General features: G+C 40.5%; 1 protein-coding gene across 1 annotated transcript; it reads left to right on the forward strand.

Annotated features, from left to right (window-relative positions):
* The first annotated feature begins 1,765 nt into the window (after positions 1–1,765).
* Positions 1,766–24,378, forward strand: tbx21 (T-box transcription factor 21). The gene is made up of 6 exons (XM_085285246.1): positions 1,766–2,605; positions 14,086–14,240; positions 16,847–16,968; positions 17,311–17,469; positions 18,099–18,160; positions 18,480–24,378. The coding sequence occupies exons 1-6, from the start codon at positions 2,058–2,060 to the stop codon at positions 19,297–19,299; spliced, it is 1,866 nt and encodes a 621-aa protein (XP_085141372.1). The 5' UTR covers positions 1,766–2,057; the 3' UTR covers positions 19,300–24,378.
* Positions 24,379–25,727: the final 1,349 nt, after the last annotated feature.

Below are 25,727 nucleotides of genomic sequence, written 5' to 3' on the forward strand. Positions count from 1 at the left end.
TCATCTATTAATGTGTGTGCATGTGTATGGTCACACACATGCAGCTGTTAATACCCCAGGGTTATCTCTTTCATCTGTGTTTATAAAGCAGATCCCCCGTGCAGGCCGGGCTCGCTGACCAGTGACACACAAACACTAAGAGGTCTTATTTAATAGAAGAGCCTGCTGCTGTGTGACAGCCAGCTTCCTGTTTCATCCAGCTTTGGAAGCAAATGATGTGTGATTGGTTACAAACGGTGACGCTTTGACAGTTTCAGGAAACATATGTGAAAGTTAATTTTGCATATTGGGACTGAAACTGTACCTGATGCTGTCTGAGGTGTTCTGCCGCCACAGGGCGCACATGTTAAAAAACCAAGTCATAACAACATTATATAATACCCATACTGAGTACTGAAAATGTAGTGTCAGTCCAGCAGTAAGACCCATTTAAACATGCCATTATCAGGGCCTTAAACAAGACTCTGCTTGGAGGGGGAATGGTTCGAGTTAAAGGTAAATTTTAATCATTTTTAGCCTCAGTAAGAGTCTCTCTTTGTTGTCACTTGACTTAAACGCATAGATTTTTATTTATATTCTGAATATAGACACAGGTTTGTTTTTTTAAGTGTATTATTTTTAAGATTATTGCTCAAATAATGGGTACAATGTATTTTTATGTACTGGAAATCATTTTTTAAGATTACAAATATATTTAACATAAAAAATAACCCAAAATATTATTTTAAAAAATATAAAAATATAATCAATTTCCTATAAAATATGATACATTTCACTGGGCTTTATTTTTAAATAATTTCTATAACACAGTGAGCTCTCTGAAGCTGCTAAAACAGTCAGTCTCGTTGTTGATTTTTTTTCTTACTGTAAAAAATAATAAAATAAAAAATAAACTTGTACATTTTGACGTGTTTCGTGATTGAGACTGAAAATGAAAATAAAATCGTGTTGCTGATTCAAAATGTGAACTAGTTTATGGTGACAAAAAAACCTGAAACCCTGTGACACAGAGTGAGTAATACTTTAATAGACTTGTTTTTGTAAATATATGTTTCAGCTAAATTACAATAAATCACACACGTTAACGGATAAACTTTAACGTTTGAAAGAAGCACGGTGTGTCGAGCTGGTAGGAGATAAAAGTACATTTTAAGTAGTTTTATTCAGTCTTATTAAAAAGTAGAAATACATAAAATTAATAAACTCGTCTTATATGAACCGACTGCACCATTGTTTATTTTATCGCTAAATTAAATGCGAATTTAACGTGTGGGACTTAACATCTGCGAATGATTGTTGCTTTGTCAAAATTATCAGTGTTATTACTCTAATTATTAAAAACCTCTGCAGGCCTTTAATTGAATTCCACCTCTGACTAACTTCATTAAATTATTATTACCTATTTTCTCTTAAACAAAATCATGACAGCAGGTTTTAATGTGCGCAAATGAACCAAAAGGCGCAAAATAGCATCAGAGACAATTAAAATTATAACATAAATTTTTTATTTGCTGTCACTTCTAAAACATTTCTGCTGTGTCCATATTTTAATTTTAAAGCAGAAGACTACACTCTACTCCTCTTTTTCCCCAAAGGTCTCTGCGTGCGTGTCTGTGTGTGTGGGTGTAATCTCGTGTCTCTACTGAGGGGATGTTCTCTTTCATATCTGGAGCCTATCGCGCCCTCCCCTGCCTCTGACACACCTCCAAAATATGACCACCTACAAAATGTATATATCATAGGTTAGAAAAGCGAGCATGTGTTTGAGTTACTGCTAGCGACTCCACACGTCAAAAAAGACAAACACCAACTCTGGCAATAATAAAAGTTTATCGATGAACAGACTAATGAGGCGTGAGGGATGTTTTTATATCTGAACCTCTGAGCGGCGGAGACACCGAGTTAAAAATTCATGTCGGTGCGTTTTGAGTCGTAGTTGAGGGCAAGTGACTTTGTTGTTTTTTGGTCTTGGTTTTTATGATTATCATCGTACATGTTTTTACTCAAACGGAGCGCAAACTTATGACATTTGACACAGCCTGGGAGCGGGGCTGCAAATGGGCGGCATAGGTGGCAACCTCTACCTCAGCATGTTGAATGGGACTGAAACGCAAACTTTCGGAAAGAACGCCGACATCAGCAGTCACTTCCACCGCGGCGGCAAGGATCTAGCCGAGTTCAAAATGGGGATTCAGGACGCGAGGTTTTACTACTCGGACTCTGTTCAGAGCGGGCAGGACGCGCTGCCGCTGCCCTACCACTCGGACCAGGCGGTAGGAGGATACGGAGCGCAACCCGGCAGGTTTTACGCACAGACCCTCAGCAGCTGCCCGTACGGCAGCGTGCGCTCTCCGCCGAGAAGCGGAGCCGGGCAGGCTTACATCCCGACGGCAGGAGACGGGTTTCCCACGGGCGGTAAAGACGTGTACTCCCCTTCTCCGGAGAATTACCCAGCGAGCTTTCAGCACGGGTTCCAGCGGCAGCCTCTCTACCCTTTACCTGGGCTACAGGTGTGCGGGAAGACTCAGGCTCTGCTCAATAACTACCCGCTGTGGGCCAAGTTCCACAAGTTCCAAACCGAGATGATAATCACCAAGCAGGGGAGGTGAGTCTCACAGAAAAACAGAAAAACTACACATTGTTTCCTCCGCTGTCGATTAGCACATTTAATGGAGCAAAGAGGGGGTTATAGAAAGCGTGAATTTCACACCGCTGCCCTTTGGTTTTTACACTTTCTAATTTACTCACTCACCTGTCTTATCTTTACCATGAGCAGCCTCCGCTACGCCACAAGAGCGCACTTCAATTCACGTCTAAAACCAGTTTTATTTTTCTGTTTCCGAGAGTTGAATGGCGGTCGTCTTCCAGCTCTGCAGACTGTGCAGGCATCACCAACACGTCTCTGCTCAGGTGACGTGGTTGTTGGGAGTTTTTCTGGGATAATGATCGAAAGGTGCAAAGTTTTGCGCAAAATTTGCCTCATCCGAGCTGTTGCCTACTTAAAGGATGTGAAAGTACGACAGTTTCTAAAGAATTGAGTTTTAAATTTGAAATTTATTAGGGTACGCACAGAAGGCCACTATGTCATTTTACTGAGAGGCATCTCAAAGGTTTGTTACTATGCAAGGAATTACAACCGAATTAAAAAGTTGTTGAAGAGGCAAACAAACTGCAAAGTGGAGTCTCAGCTGCAGGCTGAGCTGTTCTTTGACCTATAAAGTCTCTTGGGTGCCTTCACTTTATATCAGCACCTCTTCAGCTGCCAAAAAGGAAATTTTTACAGTTTTTCGAACCATCAGAGAAAGCGGTAATCTTTAAAAAAAAAAAAAAAAAAAAAGTTACGTCATCTTTTTGACCATCCGTCATTGGCAATAATCGACGTTACAAAACTCAATTTGGGAGCTAATCAAATTCTTGTTCGTGCAGACAGCGAGGAAGAAATCTAAAACAAGAGTCAAAAACAACCCTCATAGCGATACTCTTAAGTGGGAAGCTTTAAAAAAAATGACGATATCGAAATTGTGATTAAAAAAACATGTGGGCTCGCGCAGGCAGCTGTCTGCAGCGCACACAGCTCATGGCCTGAGAGGGGAAGAGACGGCGCTGCCGGGCCTCTCTTGATAGGTCACCGAGCATTAAGATGCAGTCACGTCGATGAGGATTAATTCACTAATATGCGACACTTGTGTTTGACACAAGGTTTCAGGCCATAGGTTTCTCATGGCTCGGATCTGTGCACGGGAAACAATTGCGCTGTCACATAATATGACACTGATATTTCCAGTGGCTTCACTCGGTTTGTCGGCTGAAACTCAAAATTTTTGTATTAAAATGGCTTGAGTAAAAATTCACAAAGTTTACTCAAGCCATTTTAATCTATATATCTAAGGTTGTGTGTGTGGTGTTGTTGTTGTTGCATGTGGCGTTTTGTGGTTTTTTGAAACAGATGAATTTCAGTTTGGTAGGTGCAGCTTATGTTCTTGCAAAATATTCCCCTTTGACCTGCATGGCTTCTTTGCCTTCTGGTTTACTACTGAAAGTTATTCTGAGTGCAGTACACTTACGGTTTTGGGGGTAAGAAATGCTCCTTTTAGATAGACTTTTGATATACTTTCTTGCCTTTTATCTGCTAAACCTGATCACAAATTGCACATTTAACTGTTCACATGGTTCACAAATGGATCGTTTTAGAAATTCCCTTCAATGCCTTGTAATTCATTTTATGGTGTGCACAGGTTTTGCAGAATTAGCCAATGATTTGGGGATTTTAGTGTTAAAAATGTAGTATTTTATTACGTTTTTATCCAAGTGTGTGTGCGTGTGTGTGTGTGTGTGTGCGTGTGTGTGTGTGTGTGTGTGTGTGTGTGTGTGTGTGTGCGAGTGTGTGTGTGTGTGTGTGTGCGAGTGTGTGTGTGTGCGTGCATCTTCTATTATTTGACGTAGCAATTCCTGGCAGTTTCCTCTGTAGACAAACTCACTGTGGTAAGTAGCATCATATATCAGGTCACGTAATTAAAATGCATGCAGTACACTTTTATTTTGCTCCAGCTAATTTCAGCTTCCCTCAGAGCAAAGAAAAAGTCAAAGACTACCCGCAATAATAATAGGGTCGGTGAGTGCAGAGGTGTTATCCTTCCACATGTGACAAAAAGCAAATTTTCTTGTTGTGCAAAAACCACAAACCTCATATTGTGAAAATGTGAAATCCTGGCGATGAAAATGTTCTGTCTTTTATCTTTACCCCTGTTTCTGACACTCACACTTTTTCGTAACATAAAAAAAGAAAAAATCCTACAAGATTTTGAAGAAGGTGAGCAGAGAAACACTAAAAAAGAAGAAAAAACTTTCAATATCAGAGGCAATATCCTTCTTAAAATTTTCATCTTGGTTTCAGGCTTCCACAATAATTTTGGTGTGATTTTAAGAGAGGAGTCCGGGGGTCTGCAATGTTAATCAAAACCTCGGTATCAGTAGGCGAAAGGGTGAAAGAAACTCTAGAGAAATGAAGTGAAGGGTCAAACATTACTGAAGCTTTAGATGGCCACACTGAGGAGGTGAGGCACCTTTGATGTTCAGGAAGTAAAAGACTAGGTTCTCTTTTTTTTCTGCTTTCTTCAGCCTCCACTAGACGGTGGGTGTACAGCCTGACAGATCTCTCAGAAGCTCATGTAGCACACCTGGGCTTTGAAATCTAGACACATTTTCTCGGCCTGTAGCGAAGGGTGGGGGCGAATTCATCTGCACTTCTCATGAGCTAAATTCAGATTCACCTCACTAGCTGATACCATGGCACAGGCTGTCCTCGGCTAAGACGAAGTTTGTGTCAGCGCAACCGTGTTACCGCGATGATCCAAGGGGTCGAACAAATTGTGGTAGAAAATGGGAAAAGGGGGATATTTTGTGATTTAAAAGAAATCAAATGACTAAATTTGAAAAGAGAAAGTGAAGCTTTCTTCCTTATTCATTTGTTTGACCAGGGATCCTACACCTGTGGTACTCTTGGTGCAGATATGAGTCAAAAAGGCAAACTTTTCCCTGCAGCTGTTTCCAAGAAGTACATGCATTCGTGGGGACTTTTTTTGGGAAACTGCAGTAGAAAGCAGCTTCATTTTTTGTTAAAAGGGTTAGGCCGCGTTTGAATTTGTAGGAAATCACCTCGAAATGTGCCTCTAATTGAACGATCCTCTGGTAGTTTTCAAAGAGGAAATAATTCGCTTTAATTACAGCACATAACTTACAAAGAAAGTCTTGCTCGGCCATGCAGTGTGTGTTCTAGGAAGGAGAAAGTACTGACTAAGTTCTCAGCGTAAAAACACCTTTTAGGGAAATAATGTAAAACTAAAGTTCAGACTCGGAGGAATCATGCTCATCTGCCCTCTCTGCTCCACTGACTGCAAACTGTAAACTGTATCAGTCTGACATCCTGTAGTTTTTTGAGAGGAAACAATCCTTTGATTTATTTTGTTCCCAAGAATAGATGGTGCTGCTGTGTTTTGAGTAGAATGAGCGCTCAGAAACGGTAATCGCCGCGTATGATGAGTTTTAGGTTCCTGTATCTGTTCTTAATAAACCGTTCTGGTGCTTTTTTATTAACACACAATGAAAATGAAATGTGGTTTTTATTCTTCTAATATACTGCAGCCCATTGGTGAAAATGCTGTTTTTCTATGAATTCATCAAATGATTTAGGTAATAACCAGCTTTATTTCCAAAGTAGGCTTCTCATGTTGTGGAAATTATCACTTCACATCACCAAGGAAATAAGAGTGGGTGTCTTTAGAAGGGCAGCTTGCTCTAGAAATTTAAAGAAGTTAATGCTGAAATTAACATATCAGAAAAACATATTTAAGAATTGCATCGCGAGCTGCCTTTTTGGTGAATGTTTGGAAGTCGTATGTATTCGTTTTTGCTCGCATTCTCTCTCTCTCTCTCTCTGAAAGCAGAAGTGGGACTATTTCAAGGTTTTGACAGTATGACCTGTCACTTCCTGTTCAGCTGTTTATGTGTGCCTATGTAGCTTTTCGCAGAAACATCTAGTGCCAATATTTTAGACAGCTATACAAGTACTTCCTCATACCGTGTAATTAAGCTCCTCTTCAAAGTGAGTAATGTCCACCGCATTTGGAGCCTTAGGCTTATTACTGACACACTTGACATATTTTTTTTAACTTTATAGCTCTATATTTGGTTCCCAAAAAGTTTGATTAAAAAATACTGTTACTAATTGAACATGAAGATAGGCTGCTGACTGGTTGTGGAACTAATTAGATAAAGAAATATAAATTGTATCTACTTCCCTATTTGTTTTCTATTGCTGGCAAGTTCATTGTTAACAATGATTTGATTCCACTGTTATAAATGGACTGTATACTGATAAATACTAATATATACATTGATCAGCCACAACATTACAACCACTGATAGGTGAAGTCAGTATCACTATTCATCGCGATGCTACTTTGCTACTTGGCATAATGACACATACCGCACACCTAAACGTTATCGCAGATGCTCCCTGATGGCTGCAGCCTCCCTCTGCAGGATAATCCAAAAACTCCTCAGGAATGGCACGAGGAAGACAACACCGAATCCGGAGCATCGACTGATCTCCAAACATGTGTTTTTAATTATACATTCTGGATCTGAGAAGTTAAGCTAATGTCAAAACACGGTAAACTTGCATTTCTTGTAATGGCCAACAGGGGGCTACTCAGTTCGTTCATACCGAGGTCTTTTAAAAAATGACTTTACTACTCATTTGACCTCTGACCTCAGCGAAAATGTTCCTTTAATTTTATCACTTTTAATCGCTAATGCAGTGTTATGTTCTTTTTTAAAGTGTGGCCCCTTTTAGAGTGAAATAGATGATAAAGCTGGATGTGCTAGGGCGTGTCTACATTTATCTTCTCTGTACAGTGTGTGGTTATAATGTTGTGGCTGATAGGATCTTTACCAGACTGTTTGATTGTCCAAAAGCTACTGAAAGAAACATTAGCGAGGCCCAAGCATAAACAAGCACACACCAGTACACCAACCCCAACAAATGGGAATTAATGTGCTCCTGAAATTTGTTCCTAATTCCTCACTGTAGAAACTAATGGCCTTGTGTCGTGTTTGATAGACAAGAAGCTGGATGTGTTGGAAAGCAGACTAAACTACAACTGCTTTTAGTCTGTCCGAAGGCTTTGTTTATGATAAAAATCCAGATTAACAGCAGCATTATCCTTTATGAGGTCTGAAGCATGAAGTCCACAGTATCAGGTGACTACCCCTGACTACTACCCCCCAAAATGGACATTTCAGCACTTATAGTGGCTGAATTCCTCTGCCATAAGTCAATACACAAACAAGGGTGTCCATGTGCTAAAGAGTCCTTGTGTCCGGCAGCAGCTGTAGACTGGCATGTTTTCGTCACAGATGATCAAGCGTACGCGCGGTGACAAAAACTGGACCTGAACTCCTGTCCAGATGAATCAGCGGGTGCGCTCATGTGGAAAAGTCTTCTCCCTGGTGAATACCCAGTTCCTCTTCTCCGCTCAAGCTTCTGCCTCGCATCCCCAGGACAAAACCCCCACCCTTCCTCACCCCACCTCTCCTCTCCTCTCCCTCCTTCCCTCTCTTCACTCCACCCTCTGCTCTTTCCTTTTCCCTTTCTCCAACCTCCATCTCCCCCCCCACAGTTTCCCCTCCCGTGCCCTCCCATTCCTCGCTCTCCAACATCCACACAGTTTATTTTGATTTTTTTTTTCTTTTAAATGTCACTGTCTCTATATTAGTGACTGGTTCACCACACTCATCTTCTTCTATGGTATTTTGCCTTAAAAACGACTACAGTTATGACTCTTCATGTTCGTACACGGCGTGCTCAGAAATAGACATTTGCCGTTACTGTTTCTATAATTCAGTGGCACGCTGGCAGGTTTATTAGTTAGCCTGTCTGGTAGCTGGGTAACTGAAATTGTGATTTCCTATTGTGTTAAAGCGACTTCATGTGTCTGTGTATCATCATTTTCCAAACTGCAACAGACAGAGGTGCTTTCCTTGTGACTGTATCTGCCATGTAAAAGTAAAATCATGTTTGTGTGACACTCTAGACATGACAGCTACCATGCCCTTAATTACCACAACGCCACCACACTGAAAATAACTGCACACTATCATGTATGTATGTAGTGCTTTTCAGCGTCTCTGAGTGAACTTTGAACACAAAGAGCCTCCCACACATGCAAATACCCCTCTGTGTTGTGTTTTCTTTGGTTTCTCCCCTTCTCAAGTTCTGATTTCCTATAAAAGGCTCTACTATAAGTAAACTGATAATATGAATGGGGTAAAAAAAAAATTATAACAATTCTACTTCTTTCTAGATTACTCTCACTCAGTGTAGGTGGATCAATCCATTCATGAGCTCAACAGCCAAGTTTCTGTTTTCGCTTGTATTAAATACTGCTGCGGAAGAAGAGCCCTTTCACCTGTTCTTTGCGAGCCACTAAAGAGCTGCTGCCACGATTGTGTTTCACCGAGAACTATGATTGATTGTTAAACTGGACTTGCCTTGTAGCCAGAAAACCCCAACTGGGACGGTTCAGCGTAGGGTTTTGTCTTACTAGTGAGCAAGGAGGGCGTGTGTATGTGCTGCCGTCTTAAAGAGCCAGCAGTCAAAGAGACAAACTGGAAAACATTTGATCATCTGAACTTTTTCTTTACATGAATTAAGGAAAAGTCCAGCTTTTGCCGTTCTTTTTATAATCAATAGAGATGTGTTTTTGAAAACTGGACACAAAGCTTGCATTTATATATCCAAATTTAAAGTAAAGTACCTTTAGTCTACAAATCAATGCAAATGCGAATTACCACGATTTTTGTAGTAATTTTAACCCTTCAGCATTGTTATTAAACAATATGGGTACATATGTGAGCAGTACAGAGCCCCCTAAGGGTCACATCAGGAATTTATTCAAGACTTCTTTTGCACTACCCGAAAATAACTTTTGCGTTTCCTCTGATTCATAAAGAAATGCTGAGCTGTATTATGATACACACACTGCCGTTGGCTGTGGCCACAGCCAGTCTGCATACCCTCAGCTGTGGCTGCTCAGTTGCAAGTCTGTAGCCTTACAGTCAGAAAGATAACCAGAGGAGCTGGTGTACCAGTTTGCTCATTGACCACTGCCAAAGCTGATTTGGAGCTGCAGCTGTGCTCACAGCCAGTGGCTGTATGTTGCAGCTCAGCCTTTTGAGAGGTCTAATGAGCAATAAATGCATAATGTGAAACATCACAGCATCTGTGCTTTCTCTCTGCAGAGCATTCCCATAAGCCAGTGAACCTAAACCGGGAGCTCGAGTAGCCCAGGGGGTGCTTCTGCAATTGCCAGGGGGGTAATTGGAAATCTGAACCACACTAATCTGAAAAGAAACAGTAGAAATTACAGTTTAATTAAAGTAATTTAATTCATTGTAACAAGAAATTTAACAAATAGTTGATACCGCTAGATAAGAATATGGCTAACAGCTACAAATATTCAGTAACGGTATGGAAAACAGATTAAAAATGATAAACACTTAAAATAAAGCTCGATAAAGTTATTAATAAAAGTCTGCAGAAAGAAAGTCACTTTTTTTTTACCACAAATAATATGGATCTTTTTGGTCTCACACACTTGCTCTTATTTTAAACATAATATATGGACCGTGTAAATACTGGTAGATAGAACTGTCTATTTTTTATTAATAGATTGGGCTATTTCCTAACAGCAGTGAACTACTGGTTAGAACAGTAAGTCAGTAGTTGGGATAAATGGATGTCATACTGTGGTTCACTAAGCATAATTGTAACAATCATTAAGAGTGAATCTATTATTCAAAACTGGCTGAATAATTTTTTAAAAGTTTTGAATAATCGATTTATTCTTAACGATTATGCTCAGCTGTCAGTTATGCTTAGTGAACCACAGTATCACAGCTTTTAGTTGTTTACAGTTATTTCTAGCACTGTTGCTCATTTTGTATATTATACAGTTTAAACACAAAGTAAAGTGCCCCATCGTAATACCATGTGACAAATGTAAAAGTAACTTTATGCATCTCTTAATTTCCCGTACAAACGATGTACGCAGATTCAGGCTACACACATGAAATCCTCATCAGCACGGACGGGCCCTCGGGCCGTCGCTAACAGTAGCCTCTTACTCATTGTCTCGTTACACACCTGTCTTGTTTTTGCACCCCTAAATCACCCAGCTGATTTTAGATGAGGTCAGTTTCGATCGAGAAGAGATAACAGGTTTTGTAGTTTACCAAAACGATGCTGCCAACATGTAGTATCATGTTCTCGGCACAAACTTTAACTGACTGAATTATATTTAGGCTATATGTCTAACTTTCATTTCTAACGTGTGTGTGTGTGTGTGCGCGCGCAGTTTGCGCAGTGTGCGGTGATCAAATAGACATGAGACCTTATCTATCTTTTCCACCCACATCAAAATGTTTTAGACAAGAAAGTAAAGGGTGTTTCTCGAAGAGCTATTTTTTCTGTTTTTGTGCGCACTTTGCCCTCTTAAAGTGACTACGACATGCTTTTCATAGAACTCATTATAACCATCTATACTTTTACACACTTTCAGCTCTTTTTTAGCCAAATCTATTATTTGAAGAAAAATAGACAAAGGCATGTTTTTATTCTATTTACATTTGTAGGTTTAAAACCACTTGTGCACTTTTAATACCGAACAAATCTAAGTGGCAGGGGTGGGCAGCGGGAGCTGAATGTCAGTCATTACAAATGCTCCATAGCCTGAGGAGCTTTTAGCTGGTGTCAAACACAATGCCTTTATTTACACCAGCTACACTCTGGTGACCTCATATGGACCCAGAGTTCATCGCAGGGGTATTTATAAGCATGCCATGGCAATAAAGAGACAGAAATGAATGAACATGAGATTTGGTGGCATTATCAGGAAAAGCTCAGGTCTTCCTTTAAATCACTGAGTTTCTGTAATGATAAAACAAATGAGATCATTTTTTGCATGCAGTGATCTTTAGGGGAAGGTGAGTTGTGAGGCAAATTTTTAGTCATTATATCTCCAGAAACGTCAATTTCAGTCTCTTGAAGGACTCTGTGGTTCAGTCTGAAATTTCTCAGTAATGATTTGGTTTTATAGAGAAGCTCAAGGTCACGAGTGGCCACATCCTACGGAGTTCTGCAATGTGTTAATGCCATCTTTCCTAAAATTTACATATCGCTAGACTGTCTTCCTCTAAGAAAGATTAGGTTTTTGCAAACTGTTATTCACATCTTTATTTTCATGTTAACCCAAACCACAAGCTTTTCCTAAACCTAACCAAATAAATCCGTAATAGTAATTAGTAAATCGAGATGAGATTCAAACTCCAGGCTTCTTTAAAGTTTTCATGCCACCTCTTCTGAGTTTGCACGCTAATATGATGTCAGTCAGTCATTTGCTAGATGGCATTTTAGAAACACCTACATGAGTCATTTCAGATGCTTGCCGCGTACAGCTAATATCACCATTTAGTTTGAGCATTTCTTCAGTCTCATAATATTAAAGGGCATTCTCAGTTAAATCTCAAGGAAATACTTTTTCTGCTTGAGAACATTTGCTCACAAAAACATTGCAAGCAGCACATCTTTGCTATCTATAGTCTACCTTTAGCACCTCATCAAGTAAACTATTATTACAAGCCACAAAGCAGAGGACAGGCCTCTAACGTGGCTGTGAAAGGGGTCTTTTCCTAAAGCTCATGAAGCCGTGTTGATGTCTAACTTAACCAGGAAATAATATGAAACTAGGTGGGGGAAAAAATCAGTTTAATAAAAGCCTTGTCGATTAAATCTCCATCAAACTTTTTCTCACCTATCAGTCATTTGGGAAAATGAATATTAAAGGACATGATTGTCCAACTAATTTCCCTTAAGTGGATTTCCCCCAGAGAATGACTAACATTTGTGTGTTACATGTTGCGCTATAATGTAAAGTGTGAACTACAACTCAGTAGGGTTAGTAATTCTGAATCACTACAGTAAGTGTTTCGCGTCGACATGCACTCCGGATATTTGGCGCACACGTGAATGTCAGCAGGGTTTATCTGCCGTTGTGTGTTCAGAGTCCATTTCTTATATGTTTGTGTGTGTCTCTTTAATTTTAATTTAACCCAGCTTCTCCCTCTCCGTTCCCGGGTCGTCCAGCCAGGGGACAACCTGACCTCCCAGTTACCTCGTCTCACTGAAGTGATCAAAACGAGTTGAACATGCAAAGCTCCAGCAATCTGGGGCATCTTTTATTAAAAGCAGCATTAAATATTGAGCTCAAGTGTCAGCTGTCCTCTCCACCTCTCATGACTCCTTTAGCTGCTTAGGAAACCGAGGATTACAGTTTGAAAGGCCAAACATGAATCATCTCAACAGCTTACGTACATGCACTGTTGAGAAAATTTACAATAGTTCAGTTTTCAACAACAGATTATTTTAATGGAATCCATAATTTTTAGAGGCTGTGTGATTCAAAAGAGAGAAATGTCAGTTGTTTCTGACAGCTGAACTTATTTTGTACTGTTTGTACCGTGGCTCAGGGGGTTGGGAATCGCATCTGTAACCGGAAGGTCGCCGGTTCGATCCCAGGGCTCTCTGTCCTGGTCGTTGTGTCCCTGGGCAAGACACTTTACCCTACTTGCCTACTGGTCTTGGCCAGAGGGGCCGATGGCGCGATATGGCAGCCTCGCTTCTGTCAGTCTGCCCCAGGGCAGCTGTGGCTACAACTGTAGCTTGCCTCCACCAGTGTGTGAATGTGAGAGTGAATGAATAGTGGCATTGTAAAGCGCTTTGGGTGCCTTGAAAAGCGCTATATAAATCCAATCCATTATTATTCTGTTACATAAAGTTTCATGCAATGATGTCAGTGTATATGCATGTAATCAACAGACATCAGGGTCTACTTTCCACTCTCAGCTCTGTATGTCCACCTGCTGTTCAAATCTCCGGTTTGTGAGAAGAAAGCTGACTTAAAGCAAGAGGAGCCAAAGTGGCTTGTTTTAGACAGAGGATGAACTAATGGTCTACACCAATAAAGCTGATTTTGAATAGTGATCCAAGTTACTGGAGTCTAAGTTTTAATATTTGGAAATATAACATAAACCTTTTATACGGAATAAAAACTCATCTCCTGTTTTTTCAGCACACTAACCATGTGCAGGGCTAATATGGATAAAGTGTAATATGGGTTTCAGTCGCTACTCACATGCACATTATTTTAAAAACTCAGGGGCAGCAGCCTCACATGGCTGTTTTCTGTTAACTTTGAAGACAGATATGTTTGCTGGATAGACATTTTCAATTATAGATAGATGTGTTTAACATTGAGATCTGTCAGCACTTTGATGCATTTTGTAACTGTCATCAGAATAATCGTGATAACAAAAAAAGTCATAACCTCTCGAGATTTTATCTGCTTCTCTGTGCACCTTGGACGTGGGCGTAGTTGATCCATAAACCTCTACAATATGTGAACAAAGGTATAAACAACGTTTTTGGGTTGTTTTTTTAACAAATAAATTTCTCTTATGTCTCTCCAGGAGGATGTTCCCCTTTCTGAGCTTCAATATCAGTGTTCTGGATCCTACTGCCCACTATAACGTCTATGTGGACGTCGTTCTAGCTGATCAGCACCACTGGAGATACCAGGGCGGCAAGTGGGTCCAGTGTGGGAAGGCAGAAGGGAACATGCCAGGTACACTGAAACTATAGCACAGAATGTAAAACCCTGGGGCTGCCTTTATGACTGTTAGAAACCAAGATTTGGTACACTGATCAAACAACTACATTTACATTCACAAATACTAAAAAAAGAAGAAAAAAAGAGTGCTGCAGCGTCTATTGAAAAAGACTTTGAACACACTGATAAAAACGATAAGCGACTAAGATTATAACTTTTATATATAGCAGATGTAAAAATGCAAAAGGATATAAAAGGGATGACGTACACCACCAAAGTAATTGTACTTTACTTGACCGATTTCACTTAAAATGCTTTATATTAACTCCACTATAGTTAAAACCTTAAAATAAACTGTTGCATTATATCAAAGGAACGTAGTTGGATTAGCATTTGCACTGATACATACATAAATGCATGTAATATAATGAAACCGGCTATTCTGGACGACAAATATTGCAATTTTGGATTCACGAGTTTTACTAGTACTCCTAATACGTAAGAACAGCTCTTCCACCTGTGAAAAAAAAATGTCTACTACTCATTGAAAATAGCTATTTTCTTCTCATCGTGCATTTACCACCAGTAGCCGGTAAACAGCTCAAACCCACAATCTTCCTGGGGCTTCCTACACTAGATTCTAATGCGAAGTTTATGATTTAAACCCGCCATCGAAAATAAACTTGGGTCAGTCAAGCAGGAGACTTCACTCAGTGTGCTGCCTGGAAGAGCCTGAGGAAGTGGTTTATTTAGCAGTATTGTAGCAAACCTAGATGCATACAGTAGGGAAACCAAAACGTGCATTAAGATGCACACTTGGTCTGAGAGGTTTTCAGTCAGCAGCTTCACAACATGTTTTGCAATTTTTTCAAAGATTGCCTGATGTTCCTTGGTTTAAGGAGCTATAATAACTGACTTAAACAGGAATGCATTTTTGTTGAGCCGAGACGAATCCTAAAAACCAATTTACTTACCAGAAAAATACACTCAAACATTTTTAAGACGCGGAAAATTTGTACTTTGGAAATTTGGAGTATTTTTTTTAGTCAGCCTCCATCTACAAAGTACGACAATAAAATCTTTAGGAATATTATGCCATCTTTAACCCCTCTTTAAACCCACTAAAAACATGTCCAGTAATTTGATCACTTTGAATATGACTAACAATTGCACTCACAGTTTCTCCAGCACCTATCAAAGCTCTCCAGGTCCCGCTTTGATCTTCCGTGGCATCCAAGAGTGTCTGAATTACTCACCAGATGTACCTCCAATCGTGCTTCTCCCCAAGTATCTCGTTATACATCAGAGTTCATTTCAGCCACTTCTCTCGTCTTTTCTTGTAAAGACGTGTTCAACATCAAGCATAGAAGTAATTATTTAACACGTTACATTTACATTTCTACGCCCTGTTCTCTCCACAACCTTTCATTCAGTATTTCCTCCTGTTCACACTTCAGAAAAAAAAAGAAAAAACTAAGCATAACAATAGCAAGTTAACCGAGATTTCATTTTATGTGTGATTGATGATAGACAAACCACAAATATATAAATGAGAGAAACTGCAAGGTGCTGTCACACATATGCCAGGTGTTGTGGAAAGGTGACTGCTGATGTGCTACAGTTGTGGAATTTGTGGTGAAACAACTTCACTCAATTAGATTTAATATTACCCTTATGTGGTGTGCAAAAATAAGGTTAGCAGGTCGTTGTGGTAATGTTGTGAGAAATCTTGGCTGCTCTAGGAATATATTAAAATATTAAAGGAAGGAAAACAGAGCCATCCCAGTTTGCAGGGGAAATACCTGATGGAAAAGTGGCGTTTTAAGACGTTTTTCATCTTCCCTTGTATTCAACTGAAGTGGCCTACAGACAGTAACTTATTATTAATATCCATTAACTTTTGTGCCATAAATATTTTATAGTGCTTGCTGATGATTTGCAGAAAATATAATTTTTAATCGCATCAAATTCAACTTGAATTCATGTAAATCTCTATAAAATTGACTTTAGATCAGAGAAGATTTTAAGTCCTTAAGCCAAAGTTGTTTTTTGTAAATTTACACCTGAGGGGCTCCAGCAAAATGTTGTTTCCCTCTGCCTAATCAGCAAAACAGAAAGTGAATAGCAGCATTTTAAAAATGACTCAGAAAACACTGATATTACTGAAACTGTCCTAAAAAGTCTCATTTCAAAATTTACCAAATTCGACGCTACAGAAATGAAGCGTGTCATGATGCACCTGTTTTAGTCATAGTGTTAGTGGCAGGTTACATTTTGAAACTGCTTGGTCTCAGCGCATTGACCGTCTGGGTTAACAGGTGGAGGATTCATGGAAAAGCTGCTGAGTTATGGGAAGAAATCTAATCACAGTTAGTCTGTTCATTACTGAGAGCTTTAAAAAAACAAAAAAAAACCAGCTGAATAAAACACAGCTGTAAAGGAAATGGTGCAGAAGAGAAAAAGTGAGAATCAAAGCAAAACTCGCTGCAGCACGATATTCCTGTTCTCTTGTTTTTGTGATAGCTTGAAGCCAAAACTGTGAAAATAAATAAATAAAACAAAGCGTGCAGCCCTTATTCATAACTACATGCGCTGCTCGCCATGTGCTTCGGTGATTGCAGGGAACAGGATGTACATGCACCCCGACTCTCCCAACACAGGAGCTCACTGGATGAGACAAGAGGTGTCGTTTAGCAAGCTCAAGCTCACCAACAACAAGGGAAGCACCAACAATGTGGCACAGGTACCGTGCTTTTGCCTCTAATTTGCTTTCTATCTACAAATCTGTCTGTGAATACGCTCGCGTGGTCAGTGAGTGGCTGAAACATATCGATGAATGCAATAACTGTCACCTTCTGCTTATATTTTACACTACTTTAATCATTTCCTTTCGTATTCTTGATATATGAAAACATTAACCACATTATGAGTGTCGCGATGGAAGCCATCTGCAAACACTCAATTTCTGCCTGCTCATTTCCTGCCTTTATTTTTCTCGCTTATCGGTAAAATAAAGGTATCTTTGTTTCCTGCTCTTAATCTTTAGCAGCCAAATGACCATAATATTACATCTCCCTTTCTCCAGATGATAGTTCTCCAGTCCCTCCATAAATACCAGCCTCGTCTTCACATCGTGCAGGTAAAGGAGGATGGCACGGAGGACCCCTTCCTCTCTTCTAAAGCTCAGACGTTCATCTTCCCGGAGACTCAGTTCATCGCTGTTACTGCTTATCAAAATGCAGATGTAAGTCACCTCAGACACAAAGATGAAGATGAGATTTGTATGCTTTAAAAATATGTTTTAAGGTGTGAACCGCAGCCTGTGTTGCAGACCACTGACATGCTATTCTACCATGTTTGCATATTTATTGTATTGTATTTGGCAACAACCTTCCACAACTGGCCCACAAAAACACCTCTTATAACTTCGATTGCACAGCTTTAATGATGTTGAGAGATCAATGATTCATGTCAGCGACATGTTTTACTGATTTATGCATGCATGCATCAAAAATGCAGACACACCAACTTACATTTCTGCAACCTTCAAGAGTCGCTTCACCTCGGCTGACCTGAGCACCGTAGCTCACATCTCTCTTGTGTGCGGTGTATTTTTTACGGCTGTTCAAATAAACTGTGGAATAGTTACTCCATGCAAGATATACTCTCCCAATTTTACATTTGTGTTCCTCCCCTTTGCGGTTTTTAAGATGAAATCTTTCCAATAAGAGATAAAACTGCAGTGTAGCCTCATTAATTATTAGTCGGTTAGTTCTCTTTCTGCGCTCTTGTTTCTTCAATGTGGTTACTCACTCCTTCTCTTTTTTCCTTTGCCTACGTTCTCTCATTGCCCTCCTCTTATTCCCTACACAGATCACTCAGCTGAAAATAGACCATAACCCGTTCGCTAAAGGTTTCCGTGACAATTATGACACGTAAGTAATTTCAAAAATGTCTGTATTTACAAAAAGCAAATCCTCTTCTGTTCTCAGTGTGAACCCTGCGTTCTCTCAGCATTAATAATGAGACTGGGTCACTGCTGGCACTTGAATGTCCTGAGTGCTCGTGTCAGCCTTTTAATATTGGAAAAGATGCAATTACTTGCTGCTGCTGAGCATGCTGCAGTGAAAGGGTGTGAGGGGCTGTGAGATGTTTGATAGTTGTTTGAGGTTTGGGCAGGAAATAACACCTTCTTTTTTTCCTCTTCTTCTCACACTCGCTTCTCTTCCCCTCCTCCTCCTCCCTCCTGCCTAGGCTGTACGCTCCTCCCGACTCTGATCGCCTCACCCCCTCCCCTACAGAGGGCCAGCAGCTGCTGCCAGGGAGCTGCTACGCCCAAGGCTACCTCTCTGAACAGTACATGAGCCCCCTGCCCCAGAGCCGCTTCTATGGCCGCGAGCACATTGGTATGGGCCAGCAGCACAAAGACCCATCCGCAACCCCCGGTCCCCACAGCCGCTGGTACCTGTCACCTCAGCAAGGCGTGGCCCCAAATCGGCTTGACTTCACTTCCTCCTATGAGGGGGACTTCTCTGGAAATGGTTTCTACAAGCCCTTCCCCTTGCAGACATCTGCTCACCATGCTCTCAGCTACTATTCAGATCATCCTTTTGCGTCTACAAGCGTGTCTGTATCAGGAGCCGCCTCAGCAGGTTGGAGCGCCAGCCGGCCCACCCCACAGTACCTCGGTCACCCCACTAAATCCGGCCCCACTCTTGGGTGGTTTAGACCCATATCATCCTCCTCTTCCTCCTCCTCATCTTCGACATCCCCTGGGAACCCCAGGCTGCACCCTCCTCCACTCCTGGACTCTTTTCAGCCGCCCTTGCTGCAGGACAAGCCCAAAGACACTGTGGGCGTAGTGCAAGAGGAGCCTTGGCTCGAACCACCTTCTGTGAAATCAGCGGACTCAGGCGACTCTAGCCTGTTTGAGGGAGGTGTGGGTGAAAACAAGAAGAGGAGGGTGTCGCCATATACGTCCAGCACTGAAAACTCCCCACCCCCGCGCAGTGGAGAGGTCTGTGAAAAAGACAGCAACAGCGATGCAGACTATTATGGTTATTACACCCACTGAAGACCTCACACATTATCATGGTTGCCACAGTGTCTCCCAACACCTTCCCACACTGCCCTCATTGACACATTTACTGCCTGTCCAGGATAACGATGACGGGCTGGAACAGTCTCTGGTTTTGCTACAGACAAACTGCAGAACGTAGAGAAGGACAGTGACCAGCCCCTCAAAGTGTCAGACGACTACAGGAACTTTCAAAGTTAGTGTCAAGGTTGGTGTCGAACAGAGTGGAAGTGACTGGAACGCTGGCCTAAAGTGACATAAACACCAAACAGACATAAAGACCTGTGGCTTAGGCCTTTGAAACATCTGGAGATTTGTAAAAAAAACAACGAAACAAAAAAAAAAAAGATGTGCATATCTGCTTGCTGACAGACGCCTGCAGCAATTGTCTGTTCTTTCTGCATCAAACACTCTCACCATGTCTCCTTTGGTCTCATCTACGTCAGTTCTCACCATCAACCATTCACACATCTTTGCAATATGTTCATGTTCATTTCCCATGACGATTCTGAGCAGAAATTATGGCTTTTCACAGTGTCCTCTATCTAATTAGTGCAACACCACCTAGCGGCCACAGTGAAGCGCTGTAGGCCATGAAGTGACAGCAGGCTTGTGTTCTAGAAGGGGAACCTTCCTCATACATATTAGCCCGACATTTTCTGTGTGTTCCTCTACATCTGCCGAGATTTTTCCAACCACAGCAAAAATCGCAGGTCCACACGCCTGCAGGCAATCCAACATATCTTACTGGTTTGAAAGCAAAGCTGTTTGAGTAATATTTAATGTTAAAAGTTATTCAATTTATTGTGACACCTCTTTGTACTTTACTGTAACCCTGTATGCCACTCTAAGTCCAAACCCAGACGCAGGTAATACAGAACCACCTTCGTCAATTTCAGTAACTGTCGCAGTCAGGTTTTAATCAAAACTGATCAACCCACCAGGATGTGGTTCACTTTGTCAAACATTAGTAAGCTGAATTTTGGGGGGAGTATTATAAAAGAGTTTGTGCTTTTGAATCTGTCAGTCACATCTCATGCATCTGCACTACCCACAGTTCATTTCCTAGTCGTTGGATTCCTCAATTAAGATGGAGATGTTTTCTGTCCTGTATTGTTTTCTCACTGTACACTGACTCCTAGTTAACAAAATTCTCCAATTTGAGGAATTCCTGCTGATGCAAACACTGTTTTGAGGGTTTCGCAGGATGTAGCAGCAGAGATCTGCATGGTTTACAAAGTGTTGTACTGACTCTGGCTGAATTTTTCACATGAGTTCATTTGGGATGGTGCTTGTGATTTCTATTGAGTTTGCAGTGTGCATGTAGGTCTTAAAGCAAGATACTGACCTCTCAATGCACTGTGAAGCAATATTCTAATAAGTGGGGCCATATTTTGTCCGTAGCATGCTCATGGGAACACATATTGCAGGGTATTTCCAATCGGTTCAAATTATTCCCCTGAAACCAATCAACACAACAGTGCCATCAAGGTTTTTGGTTTAAATGATACCAGAAACTCCATTATGGCTTATGTTGCATATTGGAAAAACCTCAAAGGTACATAAGCATTAAACTCTTTATGTTTAACTAAACAAATTGCCATGTTTTCCATATAACAGTGTCATAATTTTGAGGATCTGGGTTAATTTAATAGCTCCAAGTTTTGGTATTTGTTTAAATATAGAAATAAAGATCTTGGTGTGCACATGTAGGCTTTCAAAGTAATACATTTGTTAAGATTGTTTAAGTTTCACTTCCATACAAATGGGCATTTTTTTATGTGAAGTGATGAATCTGAACATCAGATTTGGTTTTGAAAGTTACTGAAATTGCTGGACACAGCACTCCTTCGATCTGATGTGTGATGGGCATGTAGGAGGAGGGAGTTTCCAAGGCGATCTGACTGTTCTGAAGAAGCATACCAAGAGCTTTTAAGCGTGAAGCTAGTCCTTACCTCACAATGTGTCGACGTTGCATCAGTCAGAAAAGTCCCTCGCTGCAATCATAGCGTCACAATCCAGAAAATTATTGCTGTTTTTATAGATAATATGAAAGAAAAGTGGCAACATGTTCGCATTAAGGGAAGTTTGTAGCAAATTATTCGGTATCAGTTTGTTTTCAGCAGCAGTTTCATAGCTGCAACGGTTTGTCATAGCGTTTGGAAAATCCCTCCGTTTTAATCAGTTCCATCAACATCACTTTTTTTTAGTTTTAGCTTTTGGGCGATTTAGAAGCACTGATGAGTGATTTCAGCAAGGCTAAACTTTTCAGCAGCAGATTTACACAAACCCAGCTGCACCCTACTTTGCTTGGATTAAAAAATATATATGACAAAGGCCGAGCACCCTGCTTCCTTCAGCTGACTTCAAAATGCTCCTATCCACACATGGCTACAGCCCACAATCAATAACAGCACTGATATTGATGAAACAGGACCAGGTGAGGGGAAACGTGAGCACTTAAACCACACAGCAGACATTTAGTGTGCTCCAAAATTCTAAATGAGAATTTGTATTGTTGCCTCAGTAGTAAGACTGGGGATTCTTGCCGTAGTTCTCCAGGTTTTCCTCAATCTGCTGCCATAAATTGGAGTAGACCATTAAAGTGGGTCATAGAGGATGACCACACGCACCTGTACTTAAAGAGACAAGGTGCTGTCACCTTCAGACCACAATAAACAGGAAGCACAAAGTGACCAGACAGACACTCTGAATTTCCCCCCTAGTCTTTGGGCCTATCATGTGGTGACGCCGGCTGACAGAGGCCCGGCTCCCACCCTGGTGACAGAAATGAAGAGTGAGGCACCAGTCGGCGCTGATCAGAGGTCTGCTCCTCATTCCTCACTAGGTGTGCTAATGGCCTCAGACAACACTACGGGCGACAGGCAGGCACTCGGTGTCAAACAAGTCTCTACAGATCGAGAGATGAAGTTGAGTCTCTTTACATATGTGTGACTGAATCTGAAAAGACTTTAAATACGTAAAATGAAGTCCTCGGTTTACCATCCTGAGACCAACAGATAGTCACTTCCTTTATGTCTAATGAATATTCAGACTTGATTCTGGCTTTTTTTCTACATTTTCCTCACCTCATAAACAAAATTGTCTATTTTTTCATCAAATTACACAAAGCAGAGCAGAGCACCATTAACTGTAGCCTCTCTAAAATGCATGTAGTTTTATTGAACTGAATATAACATTTATTTCATTAAAAAAAGTTTGTTGAACTGAACAAGAAAGCTACAGCAAAACATGCTTTCCTTGTAGACTATTTGGATAGTTTTTAGTTTTTATTCAAAGAGAGTGGCACTAAGGCTCTTAGTGGCACAGTTTCGTTAGATTTAGCTAAAAGTTCAAAACCAAAACACATGCACTGCACTAATGTAGGCATGTGTGCTACAATGTTTAAGCTTCGTCTACTAAATTAACCCCTGGAGGGTCTTGGGTCGATTTGTGGCTCTAAGCCCAATAGTGTATGCATTTTTCTAGGACCCTCCAGAGGTTAAAAACGTATTTATTTTAATAAATGAATTGTAAAGGTTATTGTAAAGGTTAACGAACATACAAAAGTGTGCTTAGAGGAGCTACTAGTCAGATTTTCTTCACCTTCAGACAGCACCAGGCCGACTACATGCAGAAGCTGCTTAACCCTAATCAAGTTTTATATTTCCAAAAATCCAGGCCAATTCTTTCACACGAGCCAAGCTTGACTGTAAAATAATCAAATGAGGCCGATGCTGAGGCTGTGTTTTGTGTAAATCATGTTTAACTGATGCAAAAAAAAGAAAAAATTGCACTGCAAGAGACTTTGAAACATGCATATAGATTATATATATGCATGTTTGGCAAACTTACAGCAAAATGTGCTTTCCTTGTGGACTGTATTGGGACATAAATGTCTGCAGAAACAGTTCAATTAGCTGATAATAAAATGTAAAATCATCATTATTAGTTAGATGAGTTGGACTCCTGACTTTATATGGGCTTTCTTTCTCAGGAGACATGTCGCTGTATAAGTGCGGATGTAAAAAATGAGATCTTTAAGGTGATTAATGTCCCTGGGAGCACCTTTGCTTTTCCTAGTGTGACTGTGAAAAGGCCTGTTGCTGTATAAATCCTGCCTTTGACCCCTGAAATTTATTGGATCCACCGGATCTCATAAACAATAATAAACACATAACGTTCAAGAACAAATCGTCCCTTCACCAGGACATTAACAAAACTAAAAAACTGGTTACGAAGAGCTAAAAACTGAATCGGTATGAACTGAAGAAAAAGTAGCTTGTGTAGCATTTCCAAAAGATGTAGTATTTAATGTTTTTGTTGACATCTGTCAGAAAAAGGGTGCTCTCACATTAACAAAGCTGTACAATCGCCAGTTCATATTTTAAGTGCAATTAATAGAACAAAAATTAGCTTAGATTTAAGGATGTTGTGGCGAGAACAACGAGAGAAGAGTTTTATGTTGACAGTTTGAGTTATGGAGCTCTTGTTAATATAGTACACTGAATGCTACTGCACCACATGAGTGTATGATCTCACATCAAACAGCAGAGAAATGCTTTCAGGTGGCAAAGGAAAGACCCCTGCTGGATACTGCAGATATTACAACCAGCTTCACCCTGACCCCTGGTGTTGGACCACTCATACTTCTGTTTCCCCTCAGTCCGCGTTCACCTTGAAAGCACATTTCTCTTAGTGTTTGGGAACTGTATTTCCAGAGATGTTACTGTAATGCAATGGTGTGAAGGATGGAGCTCAGACAACTCAAGCAACAAGCATGTAAATTTTTGAGTGTGACCCCTGTGCACTGAACCGATCATCCTTTATTTAAGAGCTTTTGAACTGCAATACAAGAAGAAATAAGAAGAAAGATTTCTGCTAGGGAAATTCTTATTTATTAAATGTCGAATAGGTTTATTGTAAATGTTTTTTAATTAATTAAAATTAAAGCTTATACATGAACAGTCTCTGCCGTGTTGATGTTGTCCTTTTATTCAACTGATGCAGCAACTTTTTGGGGACAGTGTAACAAATGTTTTTGGTCGCTATCATTTACAAACTTCCCTTAAATGCAGAACAATAATGAATTATGTACTTCACAAAAGAAGAGACGTTAATTAAATTTGGCTGTGCAGAAGATGCAGACTTTAGGATGCCGTGTTCAAAAAAACACAAGTAAGTGGCTAACATCATTTATCACAGGAAACCAATGACAATAAATAAAAAGATCTCTTTCACACCCCTCCAACTGTTTGTTTAATGACCTTGGTGTCAGTGTCAGAGGTAGCATTAGTGTTCAGTTAGGGCAGTGGTCCCCAACCCCTGGGGTTTTTATTGTTAACTCGGTTTCACTGGGTCTTTTCCCGTGTTGTAGCTGTGTGTCTTATTTTGAAAGAAATATTTAAACATTACCATAGCGACCAGAGAGCATTAAGTGGCAGAGAGGAGGATGTTACTCTCAATGTTGTTGGCGCACTTCAGGAGGACGCTGCTAATAAACAAAATAAACCACAAAATACCAGTTTTTGTCTTGGTCATATCGTTTTATTTTGTTGTATTTATCCACGACACCTTAAAGGCCGGTTTGTCTGACGTTAAACTGGTCCGTGGCGCAAAAAAGCTTGGGGACCGCTGGGTTAGGGTGAGATGGGTTTGATATACTTAAACTTAATTTAGAATGCTGCATACAATCTTTGCAATAGTGGATAACTTAATTGTTTGCATTTATACGTGTGGTGTGTATTCATTGCTCTGCCATCACAAGCGAAAGTTATCACAGGCTAATAAGGTCTTTGTTTCTGGATTTACATTTCTGGGAAGGTGGATTCTGTAGCAGATTCAGCAAATAATAAATTGAGGGGTAAGATATTTGTGAGTGCTTTAATGTCATGGGATGTCCTCTCAAAGTTAACAAAGATGCATGCCTTTGTGTATGTGTGCCCCTCTCCCAAGAAAATGTCTGTCCCTCAAACTGAGAACAACTTTCAGGTAAAATGTAAGACGCACTCATCCAAATGATCTCAGAGGCAGTGCTGCGGTTACCCGATCCCTCAGCAGAACACCATCCAGGTACGAAGTAGATTGAGTGGACAGTTTTTGAGATAAGTAAACAAGTACAGCACTGTAGACGATCAGAGAGTAAGTATTTAACCAACTACAATTTTACAGTCAGACAGAAAAACAGGGAAAATGACTTTTTTTTTCTGTCTATTGTCAGTCAGATGCTTTCCAGATGATATTGCAAGGTGAATCAAAATCTGATGGTGCTTTTCTGCATTCACTATTTCATCAATCACCAACAAGATCACCAACACTTTCTGGCTGAAATGCAAACCCAAACTATGACAGAGCCTCCACCATGTTTTAGAGATGCCTGTAGACAATCACTGTTGTACCGCTGTCCTGACCTCTTCAGTACATAC

Source organism: Mchenga conophoros, linkage group LG8, assembly GCF_057382185.1.
Source record: "Mchenga conophoros isolate Kocher_MC1m ecotype Shallow Benthic linkage group LG8, M_conophoros_male_GT1.1, whole genome shotgun sequence".
Lineage (NCBI taxonomy): Eukaryota > Metazoa > Chordata > Actinopteri > Cichliformes > Cichlidae > Mchenga > Mchenga conophoros.